This window comes from Bos mutus, chromosome 8, assembly GCF_027580195.1.
Source record: "Bos mutus isolate GX-2022 chromosome 8, NWIPB_WYAK_1.1, whole genome shotgun sequence".
Taxonomy (NCBI): domain Eukaryota; kingdom Metazoa; phylum Chordata; class Mammalia; order Artiodactyla; family Bovidae; genus Bos; species Bos mutus.
In genome coordinates, this window is record NC_091624.1 from 35,214,927 (window position 1) to 35,234,485 (window position 19,559).

The 19,559-nt window shown below is 42.2% G+C and overlaps 1 protein-coding gene across 3 annotated transcripts in view; it reads left to right on the forward strand.

Moving 5' to 3' along the window:
* SLC28A3 (solute carrier family 28 member 3) overlaps positions 1 to 19,559 on the forward strand; it is an 80,759-nt gene that overhangs the window by 43,345 nt on the left and 17,855 nt on the right. For all 3 annotated transcript variants that reach the window (XM_070375402.1, XM_070375401.1, XM_005896249.3), the window contains 9 exons: positions 1,438 to 1,529; positions 3,392 to 3,581; positions 4,645 to 4,789; positions 6,048 to 6,161; positions 7,882 to 7,959; positions 10,680 to 10,760; positions 14,741 to 14,821; positions 16,731 to 16,856; positions 18,498 to 18,628. In XM_070375402.1, the coding sequence (XP_070231503.1) occupies positions 1,438 to 1,529; positions 3,392 to 3,581; positions 4,645 to 4,789; positions 6,048 to 6,161; positions 7,882 to 7,959; positions 10,680 to 10,760; positions 14,741 to 14,821; positions 16,731 to 16,856; positions 18,498 to 18,628 (1,038 nt within the window). The remainder of the gene's footprint in view (positions 1 to 1,437; positions 1,530 to 3,391; positions 3,582 to 4,644; positions 4,790 to 6,047; positions 6,162 to 7,881; positions 7,960 to 10,679; positions 10,761 to 14,740; positions 14,822 to 16,730; positions 16,857 to 18,497; positions 18,629 to 19,559) is intronic.

Here is a 19,559-nt window from a genome sequence, read left to right on the forward strand (position 1 = left end):
CTAATTCTCAGTACACCAATTCATACACATACATAAGACAAAATGTTCATGAAATAATGCCTGTCATCACTATGTGTGACATACTCTGAGATGTCCTATTCTTTTGTTTAAGGACAATTATCACGACTGTATCAAAAACTTCACAACTCACGAATGGGTCCCAACCCACAGCTGTAAAATATTGTTCCAGAAAAGCAATAAGAACTACCATTTCATTTATCTAAGAATTCAACAAAGGCCTGTCAAGCACTCAGTGTCCAAGCTGCTGATGTTGGGCTCAGACATCTATTCTCCATGAAGTTAACAGTCAGTCAAGGCTTCATAACAAAAGAGATAGTAGGAATCATCTCCTACTATCTTTGATTTTGAAGGATTGTCTCCTTCATAATCAAAGGAGATAGTAGGAAGAGGTTGCAGAGGACTACCTCTGTCTGAGGAAATGCAAGAAGGCTTTGCGGAAGTGAAGGGCTTGAGCAGTGCCCTGAACCATGAAGGGGACGGTGACATGGACACGTGGGCATGACTGCTGGAGGGAGGGGAACTGGAGAATGTTTACCAAGGGGCTGGGAGGTCCCAGCTGGGGTCTGAGTCCTTTGAGATCCTGGAGATTGTGAATCTTCTATACAGGAGACAGGGTTATCTTAGAAATCCTGTCCAATGGCCTGAAAGTGGTCATGATTAAATGTGCAAGTAAATTCCTTCCGTTTAGCCTCAAGTAGGAGAGGAGAGGCCTGCGTTGGGAGGCACACTGAGGAAAGAGGTGTATGCAGGGAAGCCAGGGTTCAAAGCAAGCACAGGGCGACTGGGAACACCAGGGAGAAGAAAGGACAGTTGTTGTGGGTACCACCCTGGGACCTCTCCAGACTCCCTTACTGGTGTACACCATCTTCCTTGGAAGAAGTGATCAGATGCACACATGGCTTGCACACTCCACACCACCCTGTAACAAAGCTCTGGGCAGAAACAAAGACATCAACAATTCCAGAACCTTCTGAGAAAGCTATATCACAACCCATTGGTTGACAGCCCTCAAATCCCCAAAATCCTACTTCACTTTTCAAGCATCTTGTGAAGACAGTCACCCTTCCACTAGAGAGGGGGTGATCTAGCCTAGTGAGAAACAGTCTCATCCTATGATTCATTCTCAGCTTTTGGTTGGTTATCCTGTCCTCTGCTTTATTTCTGGGAGCACATTTTCTGCATCTCCATAATCCCTCAGAGCTTGGCACATCCATTCAGCAAAGGTTGAGCCAAACCATGGCTGATTTTGGTCTAAAATGAAATGAGTTTCTTATTTCTATTTTGTAGGACACATACCTCATGAATATGTTTACCTGATGACTTACAAAGCCTAATCTACTATCGCTTTAGCGTGCCAGGACATGTCGTGTATGTGGTGTTTACATCTGCCTACTTCTTGCCTTTGTGTTGTTACAGGTGCCTGGAAAGGATGTGTGGGAGGATGTCTGATTTTTGTAGGGAACACAAAACAACCCTTCGGTACATCATCTGGGGCATTTTAATAGCAGGTAAATAGCAAAAGGGAATGGGATACTAGTGTCTCTTTTCCAGGTTCTCGCAAATATCAGTTTTCTGTAGAAAACAAATAAGTCTTCCCTTCCCTGAATCATCTGTGAGTCATCCAGAGAGGAGAGAATTTCACCAAAAAGCCCCTGAGTGGTGGGTCTCGGCTTGAAATGCCCATGTAGATAGCTGTTCTGCGTGCTAAGGCACTTCAGTTGTGTCTGACTCTTGAGACCCTATAGACTGTAGCCTGCCAGGCTCCTCTGTCCATGGGATTCTCCAGGTAAGAATTCTGGAGGGGGTTGCGATGCCCTCCTCCAGGGCATCTTCCCAACCCAGGGATCGAAGCCAGGTCTCTTGCACTGCAGGCAGACTCTTTGCCACTGAGCCACCAGGGGAAAGCCCCATGTCCTGTTTATGCAGCCAGCAGCTGACTTTTTAGATCACCTACTCCCATAGTCTTTGTTAATGTGGTATGGATTTGAGGGTTGGATAATGCAAATTCAGGTAACTGGAAAAATGGTGACAATCACAAGGCAGCAACCTAATTGAAGGGGTGAAATATCTGATCAATTACTGCTTTATATGAACACAGAACAAGGAGGAGCCTAGGGTCACGAAGCCCTCTCCTCCTACCTGAAAGCCGGACCAGGGTGTCTTCACAGATGAGCAGGTGTTCTGCTTTGACTCCCTCCAAACAAAAGGCTCCAGGGCCCATTTCAAAGACCATTCCTGTCTATAAAATGTGAGCCCTCCCACTCAAGTCCATGGACATTAGTCCAAGATGGCTGGCCCCAAGAGGTCAGTGGTTTTCCGGTCTCACACTGCCAGAACAGGGAGCATCAGGGTTGAAAGCATGCTTGCTTGCTTTCTACCAGCCCAAATAGTATTTTGCAGACCATACTCAAAACTACACAGCTATGCCATTGTAGTACAAACTAAGCAGATGGTGTGGCCATGTGCCAAGGCAACTTTATTTGTAGACTACAAATACAAATATACAAATACAACTGTACTTGCCACCTACAAAAACAAGTGGAAGGCCAAATTTAACTTGCAAACAAAGCCATGTTTGCCAACTTTTAATGGAAAACCTTGTGTTCTTATCCCAGAATCTCCTCTTCTAAAACTATCAGCCTAGTCATCACCCACCTCTTTCCTTTAGAGATTCTGTAGCATGTCGGTGTTGTGGCATTCAGAGATTTTCCTACTCAAGTTTAGGCCAAATCTGGGCCACAAACCAGGAGACTCAATAATTTTTGCCAGTGGTTGCTTTGGTGCCTGGCCTTTCTCTGTAGAAGCTCATCTGCTGAGTCTGGGTATCAGAAAAAGTAGTCAGTACTAAGCAAGAGGCTTCCCTGGTGGCTCAGATGGTAAAGAATCTGCCTGCAGTGCAGAAGACCCGGGTTCAATCAATAGGTTGGTAAGATCCCCTGGAGAAGGGCATGGCAGCCCACTCCAGTATTCTTGCCTGGAGAATTCCATGGACAGAAAAGCTGGGAAGCTATAATCTATAGTGTCACACAGACTTAGACTTGGCACTAAAGTGACTTAGCTGCACCCACTAAGCAAGAGCCCCAGCGATCAAGCAACAAGATTCAGGAATTCAGAAGTTTCCTTAAGAAAAAAAACCTGGCACCCTGTGCTTCTAGCATTCTTGGAGAGACTATTTAAAAAAAATAAAAAATAAAGGAATTTGACCCACAATACAATCCTTATCATCAGAAGGGCCAATAGCTATGTCAAGAGCACCCCTGTGTTCAATGATTTCCTGGTGGGCCCTGCCCTTGGCTGAGCCAGATCAGTGCTGGAGGCTGGTCTCCAGCTGACTGGTGATGTTCACTGTCTGTGTTTGCTTCCTGCACAGGTTACCTGGCCCTGGTGATTGCAGCCTGTGTGATGAACTTTCACAGAGCCCTTCCTCTTTTCGTGATCACCGTGGTTGCCATCTTCTTTGTGGTCTGGGATCACCTCATGGCCAAATATGAGTCTCAGATAGCCAGGTTCCTGTCTCCAGGCCAAAGGCTACTGGACAGCCATTGGTTCTGGTTGAAGTGGTAAATGCACTCAGTTCTTTTATTGTGGTTGAGAGGGATGTTAGTCTTTTGCAACACTGTTCCATAGATTCATTCTAAAATTGCTTCCTCATTGATGGGATACTAAAGCTAGGAACAACCCAGGGAATAATTCATTAAAAAAAATTTTTTTAAACCTTCATTTTATAATCAGGACATGAAGGCCTAGATCAGGCAGTGATTCATGCAAGATGTGCTCAAATGCCCCTACAAACTGCCTTCATTTCAAGTGCCACTAAATGATAAAATGTTGTCCAAAAGTTGGGATGGTTCTGACTTGAAGGGGTGACTTTCTCTCTGGGCATCTGTAAATTATTAAAATCAACTCTCTCTTATAGGACCCCTGTCCTGCAGGTGACTGTTCAGGGCTTTTCTTTCAGTCTGTCTCTTTGGGACCCCCTGCCTGCAGGTGGCCCTGCAGGGTAGGACCCAGAACCTATTCTCCTCAGTATGGCCAACATGGGATCTACCAAGAAAGTTCACACATTCTTGGCCTAATGACCAGAGTTGTACAATCCCAACAGAGCATCCTCTCCAGCTCTGCCATTTACTGAATCACTCCTGTTTTGCCCACTGGGTTCTCCAGGGAGTCAGAACCAGGTCTAAAATCTGACTTAGCTCTCCGAGGCTTGGGTGGGTCCCCCAATGCAGAGGACACATTTCAAGTTCTTCCTTGAGAGGAAGAAGGTAATGCTTCACCCATCTCCCTAAATGGAGGAGAGAATTCCCAGCAGCTCTCAGGAAGAAATCACCAGATTTCTTCTCCAGGCATCCTTTCTCCTCTCTGACCCCTTTATGAATACTACACCAGCAGAGTCCAAGAGTTGTGGAGTATTGGGGATACATTGCTTCATTTTTTGACTATGTGCCTTTCTAGCTACACCCAAAGAGAGTCTTTTGCAATTTCTAGACACATAATTTCCAAGTGCCAGGATGTGTTTCTCAATATGTTTTTTTGGGGTTTTTTTTTGTACATTTAAGCCTGATTAAGATTTCCACGTTAGCACAACAAATGATGCCAAAGCATCCTTCCTGATTTTCTTAGGGTGATATGGGGCTGCCTAATCCTGGGAGTTATTCTCTGGCTGGTCTTTGACACTGCCAAACTGGGCCAACAGCAGCTGGTGTCTTTTGGAGGACTCATAATATACACTTCCCTAACATTTCTATTTTCCAAGCACCCAACCAAAGTAAGTATGAAATCAATCATTTTTTTTTCTCCTTTTTTCCCCTCATGTGTAAATTGCTCAAAGTAATGAGTATGAAAGAATTGAACTGCTATTCCATATTTTTCTTACCTTGCTATGATATTTTAAATGGCTAAGGTGCCCTTTTCCTGAATGGTAATAGTTCTATTACTCTACCTTTTTCATTCTCAGTAATTTTCCAGTTGTTCAACCAGTGAAATATTCTCTTCTGTCAAGTCTGATTTCTACTTCTGTATCCCCATCCCCACCCCCATTAAACACCCATACAAAGAAAACTCATTCATTTTGATCCAAATTTCTTCAGGTCAGTAAATAACAATATTCTACCATTGGATTCTGCAGTTTATCAAATTTCTATTTGCCGTTGAGGTTATTTTGCTCCAAAAATTTGTCCTTAAGCAGTTTTGTTTACATTGAATTCCATTCTTATCCTTGTTTTTATCATCCTGGAACCCACTAAATCGGCAAGAATTTTGAGATATTAAAACTTTCACATATGATTCATAACAGCAAACTTTACTAGCTGAAAGTCTGAAGACTTTACTGGCTGAGTGATTGATCCAAAAAAAAGAGCATTAATCAAAGACCAAAGCCACTTGATAAGATCCAAATTGCTTTCCCTGTTTAGGTGAACATCTCCACTGCTTTCTGTGCCTCCAGTCCCATAGTTCTTTGCAGAGCACTCATCTCTGCACCAAAAATGAAAGCACTTGATTGTCCATTTACATGCTACACTCTCTTGGACTGCATTAGAGTTAATTGTGAAATTACAGTGAAATGAAAGCCCCTCCAAAGGGTGGAATTTCACTTAATTCACTTACAAATTGTCAGATCAACAAACCTTGGACACACAGAGAAGTCATGTTCAGCCTTTCCATTTTCCAGATGGGAAAATAATTATATGTATCTAATATTTACCACATGACCAGAAGACCAGATCCTTCCTCCTTTAATGACTCTAGTAAAACTACTCTTCATGTCTAAGTGATTTTATCATGACAAAATGGTTACATACGTTTCCAGGACTGAAGGCTTAAACTCAGGTTTAAGAAGAAATAATACAATTCTGAGATTTTTAGTATAATTCTGAGGGATTCTTTGCTCACAGCTGCTTTGGCCTCTGAAAGGTGAGTCACAAGCCATATCTGAGAAATTTCCAATAAAATAGTGATCCTCTGGTAATTTATGCTGAGTTTAGCATTCATTTTCTAATACGATGTCTCTTCTTCTTTCTGTATAGGTTTACTGGAGGCCTGTCTTTTGGGGAATTGGGTTACAGTTTCTTCTTGGCCTTTTGATACTAAGGACAGAACCTGGATTTATGGCTTTTGATTGGTTGGGCAAACAAGTTCAGGTAAGTTCAGTTCAAAGGACTACCTTGTTTTTTATAGTGCTTTTAACATTTAAATATAAGCCTTAAGATACGTCAGAAATAAGTTTATTTATCTGCATTCAGTTCAGTTCAGTCACTCAGTCATGTCACACTCTTTGAGACCCCATGGACTGCAGCACGCCAGGCCTTCCTGTCCATCACCAACTCCCGGAGTTCACTCAACTCATGTCCATTGAGTTGGTGATGCTATCCAACCATCTCATCCTCTGTCATCCCCTTCTCCTCCTGCCCTCAATCTTTCCCAGCATCAGGGTCTTTTCAAATAAGTCAGCTCTTCGTATCAGGTGGCCAAAGTATTAGAGTTTCAGCTTCAGCATCAGTCCTTCCAATGAACTCAGGACTGATCTCCTTTAGGATGGACTGGTTGGATCTCCTTGCAGTTCAAGGGACGCTCAAGAGTCTTCTCCAACACCACAGTTCAAAAGCATCAATTCTTCGGTGCTCAGCTTTCTTTATAGTCAAACTCTCACATCTGTACATGACTACTGGAAAAACCATAGCCTTGACTAGACGGACCTTTGTTGGCAAAGTAATGTCTCTGCTTTTCAATATGTCTCTGCTGTCTAGGTTGGTCGTAACTTTGCTTCCAAGGAGTAAGCATCTTTTAATTTCATGGCTGCAGTCACCATATGCAGTGATTTTGGAACCCAAAATAATAAAATCAGCCACTGTTTCCCCATCTATTTGTCATGAAGTGATGGGACCAGATGCCATGATCTTAGTTTTCTGAATGTTGAGCTTTAAGCCAACTTTCTCACTCTCTTCTTTCACTTTCATCAAGAGGCTTTTTAGTTCCTCTTCATTTTCTACCATAAGGGTGGTGTCATCTGTATATCTGAGGTTATTGAGATTTCTCCCGGCAATCTTGATTCCAGCTTGTGCTTCTTCCAGCCCAGCGTTTCCCATCATGTACTCTGCATAGAAGGTAAATAAGCAGGGTGACAATATACAGCCTTGATGTACTCCTTTTCCTATTTGGTTGATTCAAATTTTAATTCCATAGCATGAGTTAGACAAATAATTTTGTTTATGTGGAATATGTTAATCTGCCAAGTTCATTATTATTTTGGTTGTCCCTTTCCCATATCATGGGCTTCCCTGCCCGTGGGAGACCTGGGTTCAATCCCTGGGCTGGGAAGATCCCCTGGAGGAGGACATGGCAACCCACTCCAGTGTTCTACTCTGGAGAATCCCCATGGACAAAGGAGCCCGACAGGGGTTTGCAAGTCCATGGGGTCACAAAGAGTCAGACACAACTGAATGACTAAGTACCCATGACATCACTTCTCTATCTCATTCGACCCCTGCATCCTGTCCCAGGGGCCACTCTTCTAAGATGCTTCCCCAAACAGAGAAACAAACCTCTATGCATCCAGTAGTAACTAGTACCCGCCATGTACCATCTATGTCTTCTGGAGCAAAGTATCACACCCAGATTATTCTTTAGCACCCTAGAGTCAAAGTGAATGTCAGAAATGCCAGGAACCGTATGCAGCTACAGTCCTAAAATATACTTCCTGGCCATCTATCTACTGGAGGGGGAAAGTTAAGAAAATTAACTCTCTAAGTCTCTCCGCAAGTTTTCTGGGTCCTCACCCTCTGCAGAGCCTGGTTGTCTTGTGAATGGTAACTACTGTTTCAGTGTTTGTAATGATCTGCTCTTTTCCTTTCTGTAATTCAGACGTTCCTGGGGTACAGTGATGCTGGTGCTTCATTCGTCTTTGGTGAGAAATATACAGACCACTTTTTTGCATTCAAGGTAAAACCAAACACTTTTTTTCTGCGTAGACATTTCCTTTTAAGTGGCTTCTTCATCTGCAGATGTTCAGATAGGTCCTAACTGACCAGAACCCAGGCATGTCACAGGGGCACAGCACAGCACCATCCTTTCTCATTTACCATTTACCTGAAGTCAATGGGCTGAAAACATATTATTTTGTTATTATAACATTAAGGAAGACTTCCCCAGTGGTCCAATGGCTAAGACACTGAGCTCCCAATGCAGGGGGTCCGGGTTCAATGGTCAGGGAGCTAGATCCCACATGTCGCAACTAAGATTATGCATGCCACACTGAAGATCAAATATCCTGCCTGCCACAGCTAAGCCACGATGCAGCCAAATAAATAAATAATTTTTTTAACATTAAAGAGAACACGTAGAGGAAATCAGAAATATCAAAACATAGGCAGATCTCAGAGATGTTGCAAGTTCAGTTCCAGACTACCACAGTAAAGTGAATATCACAATAAAGCGATCACACAAACTTTTTGGTTTCCCAGTGCACATAAAAATTATGTTTACAACTCTACTGTCATCTATTAAGTGTGACATAGCAGTATATCTAAAAAAAAGTACATACCTTAATTTAAAATCACTTTATTGCTAAAAAAAAAATACCAGAACAATCACAATAGTAACATCAAAGATCACTGATCACCATAACAAACATAGTAATAATGAAAAAGTTTGAAATATTGTGAGCATTACCAACATGTAACCCAAAGACACAAAGTGAGCAAGTGCTGTTGGAAAAATGGTGCCAGTAGACTTGCTCAGTGAAGGAGTGCCATAGTCCTTCAATCTGTGAAACATACAACATGCAAGAAGCACAATAAAGTAAAGCACAACAAAACAAGCTATGCCTGTACTTTGGGGAGTTGCGTAACATTTGCTGATATACTTATGAAAGCTCCTATGGGGTAATAGGATCTGAGATTTCAGGGGAAAGAACATGAGGTACCTGGCAATGAATATGGCTGCTAATGACTTCCTGGTCCAGGCTCAGTGACAGCTCTGCACTCAGGATACTTCTTAATCGCAGACAAACTGGGACAGCTGGTCACCCACACCAACCTCTGTTCTTACAGAACCATCCCCGTGCTAAACCTTTCCCCTCTTTCCTTCAGTACTGCCTTCACCTTGGCAGGCCTGCAGGCCTGGCCTTCTCCCAACCACAGGAAGGATGTTATTTTACAGGGGAAAGGCAACTTGGCGACTTAGCCCCAAGGTCAGGCCTAATCAATTCTCTCCCAGGCCTCCCACGGCTCCAGGAAGCTCACCTTCCTCTGGGAAGTCCCTACAAATCCTTGATGATAAGTCAGAAAAAGCATTTGGCTTTTTCTTCAGATTTCTTTTTTATGGCATGCTACTGTTCCTACACTTTTTTATTGTTTTCTCACTCATGGACTCCATTTACCTCCAAATTACCTTGGCCAACTGCTATGCTGAATCTTTTTTTAAACTACTGATTTGATACTTTGGTGCTGAAATAACTAAGTCATCTCTGAAAGGTCCAGTGTTTACAAACTGAGATAGAAATATGTTCCTATCATGAATTGAATCCAGAATTACAAAAAATAAAATCACAAAGAAGGAGGAACTTGCTGTTCAGGCCGCACCACTGTCTTCAGACCTCCCCACCACCACCACCATCAACAACAACAAGAACAACACCTATCCTCTCCCCGAGGGCATCCTTTCTGCCAAAATAGATTCCCTGTGGGAATGTTAGTGAGATGAGCCCCTTTAACTCCTTGAAGCTTTCAGGAAGCCTCTGCCTGCCCATTAAAGCCAATAAAAGCACATAAATGAGTGCATTCTGAATAATGGCACAAAAAGTCTTTTACTATATATTATTAATAGAGTTTTCTAAATTAGATCCTGTACAAATTGTCTCCAGTCATTCTGTGTCTCTGGTGGCAGCTTGTTCCTGGCCATTTAGCTGGGAACAGAGGGAAAAGGAACAATGGAGTAGGGGTGGTGAGGGATCCAGACCACAACCCAGTGTGGTTCATGCAGGGTAGAAACTGCTCCCCGTAGAAACGCGAGCTGCATGGAAGGCATCCAAAGAGCATCAGGAAAAATCTAGAAAAAGACAACCTTCATTAACACAGAAATAGACTAGTTGCAAAGTCTAATCTTTGTATAATGATTCAAAAATCTGTAAGTAAAATATTCATTATTCTAAACACTAAATGCATGAATGCTTGCTCTATAGGAGGCATTATTTAAGTACCTACTGTGTCACTACTATGAATAAAGACCTGAGGTTGCTCGCAGTTAACCTTGATCCAGGTTGCTCTGATAATAAGTAGTGAATCCTATGTCTGTTGAATATCAGAATGACAAAGATATCTGCCAATGGTTTTCAGTTTCTTGATCTAATTATTATAAATTTCCTCCCCAAAATGTCGTTGCTTCTCTAGAAACTGAAGTAAGGAAAGCCCATCACAGTAGGATTTTTTTTAAGTTTCCTATGAAATACACTCAAGTTTATCCTGAACGAATTAGAAGAAACTGTATGTAGATGAGGAAATTGCCTGATAAAAGTGTTGTTTATTCAAGAGAAGTTTCTGGTATTTTGATGACATTTCAGAGGGGAAAAAGGAGACAGAAAGAAGCAGATTGATCTGAAACCTACTAGTACTGCTGGGATCAGTGTTAACCTGTGGCCACTCTTGTCCTCCACCCACCCCCAGGTCCTGCCCATTGTGATTTTCTTCAGCACTGTGATGTCCATGTTGTACTACCTCGGATTGATGCAGTGGATCATTAGAAAGGTACCGGGACTAGAAGGAAGTGGGTGACAGGGGCAGAGGTGATTATCTCAGGGACAAAGTCTTGAATGTCTTTTATCTGGATTTTTACAAACTGCCTTTCCCTTCGTACCAAAATCCACTCCTACCCCAAGGTATTAGATTCAAACCCCAAAATCCTCCATGGATCTACAGAAGGAATTTTATCTCCAGGATTTCTAATAACGCTGTGACTTGCGACTCCCTGGACATCTTCATGAAACCTCTGCAGTTACTCCTTTAGCCAAAGAATTGACTTCAAGAAGTTAGGACCAGATTGTCCTTTCATCTTGACTATCCACCCATGCCTTACACAAAGTCACTGCTTACCCTCAGATGATAACCCAAATGGATCTTCCTTGTCTAGGAGTTGCTAGAGAATCAAAGGAAGAAAGGAAAGCTGCTCTTCTCTCATGAGGGCTTTTGTCAGCATGCAAATTTTTTTTTTTTTAGGTCTGAAAAGCTCATCTCAGTCCTGCTGCCCCAACACTGTCAGTCCTACATCATATTATATTGCAAAACTCAGTAATTTGTAAGTTAGTTTAAATGCACTCAAGAACAAGGCAGCATATAGAAGTTTTGGGCAGAGCCACAACCCTCCTTTGATCCCTGTAAATAAATAAAATGGAGAGAGAGCCAGAATACCAGCAGGATTAAAGGTTTCAGCAAGAGTGCCAGAGTGCATAATTTTCTGACTGTCAATTGAAACACTTAGCATTCCTGTGTTTCATGTCGAAGCAGGAAGGAAGGAGAGAGGATGCAACAGAAAGTCCCCATTCTCGGGTGGGCACTACAGTCTCTGGTTGGAAGAACTACTACAAAAGTGGAACTGTCAACCATGTTTGAGACTTAGGTAGAAAAAGCCAAACCTCAACTACGTCCCATTACTTATTAACTAAGCAATCTCTGACAGAACAACTAAACAGTTCTGTGCCTTGGTTTCCTCTTCTGTAAAATGTGTCTAACTATAGGACCTCCCTGAGAGGGTTATTATAAAGATTAAACTCATCACTAGAACAAGGGCTTAAAATAGTCCTTGGAATGCTGTGAAGACTGACATGACTGTTAGAAAATATTATAACTTATTACTCGGAAAAAAAATCAAGACATTACTTATACAAAATAGACATGTCAAGAGATATTCATTGTATAGTGTTCAAAGAATATACAATGACTCAGACTTCAGTTCAGTTCAGTTCAGTCACTCAGTCATGTCTGACTCTTTGAGACCGCATGGACTGCAGCACACCAGGCCTCCCTGTCCATCACCAGCTCCCGGAGCTTGCTCAAACTCATGTCCATTGAGTCAGTGATGCCATCCAAATATCTCATCCTCTGTCAACCCCTTCTCCTCCCACCTTCAATCTTTCCCAGTGTCAGAGTATTTTCCAATGAGTTGGTTCTTCACATCAGGTGGCCTAGGTATTGGAGTTTCAGCATCAGTCCTTCCAATGAATGTTCAGGACTAATTTCCTTTAGGATTGACTGGTTGGATCTCCTTGCAGTCCAAGGGACTCTCGAGGGTCTTCTCCAACACCACAGTTCAAAAGCATCAATTCTTTGGTGCTCAGCTTTCTTTATGGTCCAATTCTCACATCCATACTGGAAAAACCATAGCTTTGACTAGATGAACCTTTGTTAGCAAAGTAATGTCTCTGCTTTTAAATATGCTGTCTAGGTTGGTCATAACTTTTCTTCCAAGGAGCAAGTGTCTTTTAATTTCATGGCTGCAGTCACCATCTGCAGTGATTTCGGAGCCCAATAAGGAAAGTCTGTCACTGTTTCCATTGTTTCCCCCTCTATTTGCCATGAAGTGATGGGACTGGATGCCATGATCTTAGTTTTCTGAATATTGAGTTTTAAGCCAACTTTTTCACTCTCCTCTTTCACTTTGATCAAGAGGCTCTTTAGTTCTTTGCTTCCTGCCGTAAGTGTGGTGTCATCTGCATATTTGAGGTTATTGATATTTCTCCCAGCAATCTTGATTCCAGCTTGTGCTTCATCCAGCCCGGTATTTCGCATGATGTACTCTGCATATAAGCTAAATAAGCAGGATGACAATATACAGCCTTGACATACTCCTTTCCCAATTTGGAACCACTCTGTTGTTCCATATCTAGTTCTAACTGTTGCTTCTTGACCTGCATACAGATTTCTCAGGAGGCAGGTCAGGAGGTCTGGTATTCCCATCTCTTGAAGAATTTTCCAGTTTATTGTGATCCACACAATCAAAGGCTTCGGAGTAGTCAATAAAGCAGAAGTAGATGCTTCTGGAACTCTCTTGCTTTTTTGATGATCCAACGGATGTTGGCAATCTGATCTCTGGTTTCTCTGCCTTTTCTAAATCCAACTTGAGCATCTGGAAGTTCACGGTTCATGTACTACTGAGGCCTGGCTTGGAGAATTTTGAGCATTACTTTGCTAGCATGTGAAATGAGTGCAATTGTGCAGTAGTTTTAACATTCTTTGGCATTGCCTTTCTTTGGAATTGGAATGAAAACTGACCTTTTCCAGTCCTGTGGCCACTGCTGAGTTTTCAAATTTGCTGGCATATTGACTCAGACTTAGCATTCAAGTAAGATTTGATCAGCCTGCTTTATGCACTATGTAATGAAAACGCTAGGTGGCGTCTTGAAGGACATCAAGGAGCTGGCAATGGCACCCCACTCCAGTACTCTTGCCTGGAAAATCCCATGGACGGAGGAGCCTGTTAGGCTGCAATCCATGGGGTCGATAAGAGTCGGACACGACTGAGCGACTTCACTTTCACTTTTCACTTTCATGCATTGGAGAAGGAAATGGCAGCCCACTCCAGTGTTCTTGCCTGGAGAATCCCAGGGACGGGGGAGCCTGGTGGGCTGCCATCTATGGGGTCACACAGAGTCAGACACGACTAAGGTGACTTAGCATAGCAAGGAGCTCCAGTCTTTTCTTTCTCAGTGCAGAAAGAATTCAATGAAAGGCATGATTTATTAGAATAGGATGTTTATGAGTTTTACAAGCAGACAGGCAAGAAGGTGCCACGCCCTGAGAAACTAGTGGGCTACAGTCTTATAAACAAAGGAAAAGTGCAGAGAGGGAAAAAACCATGTTCTTCCTCATTCTTAAGTAGACCCCATGCTTCCATCATCAGCTTCTCCTCCATGCTTGGCAGAGGAGATTTTGTCCCCACCAGGTCAAGCCAAGACTGTCATGGCACTACGGAAAATTATTTCAGATCTCAGTACAATGAGGGTCTTTCACTTTGAAGTGTCACCTTTTCATAAATTATTGTTTTTATGTGTGCAGAGAGCATGTTACTGAACTCGCTGAGCAGGATGTGGGTCTCATGCCACCATTGTTTTGTTGTTTTGGGGAATGTCTTGTACTTCCGTTGCAGGGTTTGTTGCTAAGCTAGCTCACTTGGTTTTATGCTTAAGCAAATCTGCTTTCCTGAGTAATCATTAACTTACAGGAGTCTCCCTTTTTTTTTTTTTCCTATTTGCAATCCCTTAGCGTGAAGGCAATGGCAACCCACTCCAGTACTCTTGCCTGGCAAATTCCATGGAGGGAGGAGCCTAGTAGGCTGCAGTCCATGGGGTCTCTAGGAGTCAGACACGACTGAGCGACTTCACTTTCACTTTTCACTTTCATGCATTGGAGAAGGAAATGGCAACCCACTCCAGTGGTCTTGCCTGGAGAATTCCAGGGACGGGGGAGCCTGGTGGGCTGCCATCTCTGGGATCACACAGAGTCGGACACAACTGAGGCAACTTAGCAGCAGCAGCAGCAACAGTGTGATTTGCTATTTAATCACCTACTTTGTCCCTTTATTCTGTCCCTATCAATAAGGTATATATATTCAAGTTTAGTACAATTGTTGAAGTCCTCAGCATTTTCCTCCATTTTAAGGATTTTTATCCCTACTTTGAAGTTCTGTGTGTACAAACAGTTCTTTACTGACTTTATCCTTGTTTGCCTTTTAGGTTGGATGGGTAATGCTAGTGACTATGGGAACATCTCCTGTTGAATCTGTAGTAGCTTCTGGCAATATATTTATTGGACAGGTAAGTTGTAAAATCAAAAAAAGAAAACATCTGCTAAAATGGATACTCTTTCCAGAAAGAGAAAAAAAAATTTTTTTAATGACAGTGTTATTTCCTTTACTGTAGGAGAAAGGTATCAAGATAAGGAACCCTCAATATTAATAATGTGTAGACTCCAAGGGTAGAGAGAGAGAGAGAGACAGAGAGAGAGCGCTCTTCTAAGAGAGTCCATGCCTAGTGTGGAATTTGGGTTCTTGGAAATTTATGGAGAGGAAGAAAAACTGAATAATTTTATCAAAGCATAGGGCTTCTCATGCATAGATTCTCAACAAATCTTTTCTGAATTAACTGAGTTGTTGAGGTTTCTGACCCACCCATCAAAGGCTAGCAGCTCATCTACTCAAGTGGAGTTCACCATTCGTCTTGAAGCTGCAAATATGTAACAGGCAGCCTCTCATTCTTTAGTACTAATATAAAGCTTGTGGCAATGAAAGAGACCAAGAAAGGCTTTCCCCCAAGAACCATGCAGCCATATCAGTACTTAAGCTCATTCTCAATTTATCTGAACCGTCCAACAGTCTCTTTGCTGAGCCTAAAGAAAAATGCTGATGAGCAAAAGCATTTTCATCTTCCTTATCTATCACATACATTTTTGCCTGAAGTCCATTTAAACAGAGAAATATGTTGCCAAGGGACATCTCTCAAAATGGCAGCATTCCTAAGGGGTATATAAGTAAGAAATCCTCATCACTTAGGATACATAACTGCAGGCAGAATGGAATCACACACCAAGGAAACCAGGTATGAATACTTGCTAGCATGGCTATGCAAGGAAACTGAATTTGAAGCAAAAATCAAGTCACCCCGAAAAACACATGGCCCCAATTAAAAGGCTTACAATTGCTCCAGGCGGCTGAGCCTTCTGATTGGTAAGCCTAGCTTACTAGCCTAGAGCAGAGCTCTTTCCCTAGTAGTTGAAATTATTATAATTATAGCCATAAAATCCCTCAGGACTAATTAGGGCACCATCTTGAGCTGATTACTCCTACCTGCAGGGTAAGAGGGCTCATGTACTGAGTTTCTATTTAGTCCATAAATTGAAGCTCAACACACTCAATCTTATAGAACAATTAGAAATAATTAGGGGAAAATTGTAAAATTGCACACATGCTCCTGTGGTGCTCAATTTGATACTTAATATGTACTTAATATGCTAAAAGTACAGCTGTTATTTATGGAGAGTCCCACACTGTAGGCCACCTGCCCTCCTTAATGGAACTCAAGCCTTTACAACTATATTCTAATTGATGCCTTTCCATGCAAGTAGGGGTAGTTCTCTGATTTTCAGTTAGGGAAAGGCCCATGGGCACCGGTCCTTGTTATTGCTGGTATTTTTTAATACTTGTGTCTTTGTTTCCCTATGGTATCAGCAAAGAGGTTAGGGTATGTTGAGATGAAGCTGGGAGATGGGAAGTCACAGAGGTTTGGGAATCATAGTTTCCAAGGCCAGGCCACTGGATAGAGTTACTTGGCCCATGGTTGTCCAACCTTAGAAAAGAGTACCAAGTCATCAGAGTCCAATCCTAGGGTAGGCAGGAGCCTTACATAAACTGGCCTTACGAACTTCACACATGACTCTGTATATACACTGCCCTAGAGTCCAAAAGACCCAGACATTGATGGTATAGGTTCATAAACATGAACACTCATCAGAACCACCAGCAAGTTCATTAAAACACTGCTGCTGGACCCAGCCCTAGAGTTTTCCATTAAGTAATTCTGAGAACTTATGGGTCTAACAAATTCCTGGGTCAAGCTGATGGAACTGGCCTGAAGTCCACTCTTAGAAATTCTGCTGTAGAGAATGGAATTTTGAGTAGTAGCCTCTCCTCCTCAGGGAACGTTTAATCTGGTCGCTTTGTATTTCCAGACCGAGTCTCCTCTGCTGGTCCGACCGTATTTACCATATGTCACCAAGTCTGAACTCCACGCGATCATGACCGCTGGGTTCTCTACCATTGCTGGAAGTGTCTTAGGTGCATACATCTCTTTTGGGGTAAGAATGTTTCAGGCTTAACTTATGGAAAAATTCAATCTTCTTTTTTTCTTTACTATTGTTATTTCGGTTCTTTCCTTTACTACTGCTGCCAGATAAGGAGGCAAAAAGAGTATCCCTTTTTTCTGTATAGATGGTCACAGTTCTTTTGGCATTTGAATAGAGTGACCCCAAGGAGCTTTGGTGTTTCACGTTCATATCCCAGGCACCTAAACATGAACTATATCCAACCATACCAGAATGAAATCTGGTATTTCAATCATAACCTCATATTATGAGGTTACTTCGGGTGAAAATTTAAATATGTAAAAAAAAAAATTTAACTATTACAGACACTAGTTAAAGGCCATCTAGGTCAGGCCTTAGCAAACTCTGGCCCAGGGGCAAATTTAGATCACTTTGGTTTTTTTTTTTTTTTAATAACTACAGTTTAATTGGAAGCCAGCTATTCGTGTTCATTATCTAAGCAGCTTTTATGATACAGAGTTGAGTAGTTGTGGCCCCAAAAGCCAAAACTATTTACCCTTTACAAAAAGCTTTTTCTGACTCCTGGCTTACAGCAGAGATTCTCAAAACCTACTTCACATTAGAATCACCTGGGATTTTTAAAAAGCTTTTGAAAGCCCTAATGCCCAGGTCCATACCCCAGAGTAATTCATCCAGAATCTCTTGGGATGAGACCCAGGCATCAATATTATTTTTCAGTCCTCAGATTTCATTGTATAGCCCAGTTTGAGAGCCGTTGGTCTATGGGATGGGGCTGAAGAATGTTATGGTAACCGGTGCACATGCCTCGAGCACAGAGCTTACAGCCTCCAGTGGAAAAATGGAATAACATAGCAGTTGCGTGGTCCAGCTGATGAGGAATTCACATAAGATAGGCAAGTTTCAATCCAGGACTTCATCCAAATCTTACAGAGCCAATCAGTGGGAAGAAGAAAGACAAAAAGGGTAGAGACCTCAGGAACAGCAGTTTGACTCATGCCCCAGATGGATCGCTATATGAATTCTGCCTACAAAACTGTGCTGGATGGAATGGGAGTAGGGAGGGAGGAGCAGATTCTATAATTCTGGAAACACAGGGAAGAGAATCCAGAAACAGGAAGAGGTTGTGGGAGGGAAAGGGAAAGAGTTTAAGCAGAACTGCAGTGAGGAAAACAAAAACAACTTACAGATTAAAGGGACTCTGAATAAACGGATATTATGTAGAGGCACAAAGGACATCAGGAAAGCAAAAGGAAAATGGAGAGGGTGTATGCATGCCTGCGCCCCAGATACCCATCAACTAAATTGAGGACATAATGAAATAGCTTTAGGGGCTATTTGAACATTTGAAAGAACAACAGAGAGGTAGAGTTATCGTCTTAGAAAGTTCCTAAACACAGGATTAATTCTCTTCTGAAATGGTCAAATTTTGGTTTGTGCTTCTCCAAAAGATTTGGTCAATTGATGCCATCTCCCTTCTCTCAAGTTGATGCCCAGGATATGACTATTGAGCTTTTCCAAGCCTCCAAAGAAACACTGATTTCTGGCACAGAATCAATGCCTGCCCATCACCTCCCTTGTAAGGCATTTGGGTCATTCATTCTAAACACAACAGAAAAGCTAAACCTTAAACTGGTCTTTCTCTTGAAATCACAGGTTTCATCCTCTCACTTGTTAACTGCTTCAGTTATGTCTGCACCTGCGGCATTGGCTATTTCTAAACTTTTTTGGCCTGAGACAGAAACACCTAAAATAAACCTCAAGAATGCCATGAAAATGGAAAGTGGGTAAGTGGAACAAGTTCACCTAGTTAATAGTTAATTACTACAAAAGTAGGAGGCTGGGGGTGGGGGAGGGGAGTTTTGCTGCAAATTCGAAGTGCAGCAAAAATTTTATTATCAGAGAACACAGTGAATTAAAGTGAATTTAATTTCACATAACTATGTAGACTCTATCCAAAATATCTTCTTTCAACACTCAAGGAAGTCTTTCCTAACTACCGGTACCTAAATGTCAATGCATTTCCTTGACTGTTCATTGTAGGCATTTCATTTAATTAACTTTTTTTTAGATTGAAGTATAGTTGGTTTATTTTTCTGGGCTCCAAAATTACTACAGATGGTGACTGCAGCCATGAAATTAAAAGATGCTTACTCCTTGGAAGGAAAGTTATGACCAACCTAGATAGCATATTGAAAAGCAGAGACATTACTTTGCCAACAAAGGTTCGTCTAGTTAAGGCTATGGTTTCTCCTGTGGTCATGTATGGATGTGGGAGTTGGACTGTGAAGAAGGCTGAGCACTGAAGAATTGATGCTTTTGAACTGTGGTGTTGGAAAAGACTCTTGGGAGTCCCTTGGACTGCAAGGAGATCCAACCGGTCCATTCTGAAGGAGATCAGCCCTGGGATTTCTTTGGAAGGAATGATGCTAAAGCTGAAACTCCAGTACTTTGGCCACCTCATGCGAAGAGTTGACTCATTGGAAAAGACTCTGATGCTGGGAGGGATTGGGGGCAGGAGGAGAAGGGGACAAGAGAGGATGAGATGGCTGGATGGCATCACTGACTCGATGGACGTGAGTCTGGGTGAACTCCGGGAGTTGGTGATGGACAGGGAGGCCTGGCGTGCTGCGATTCATGGGGTCACAAAGAGTCAGACACGACTGAGTGACTGATCTGATCTGATCTGATAGTTGGTTTGTGATATTATATTAGGTT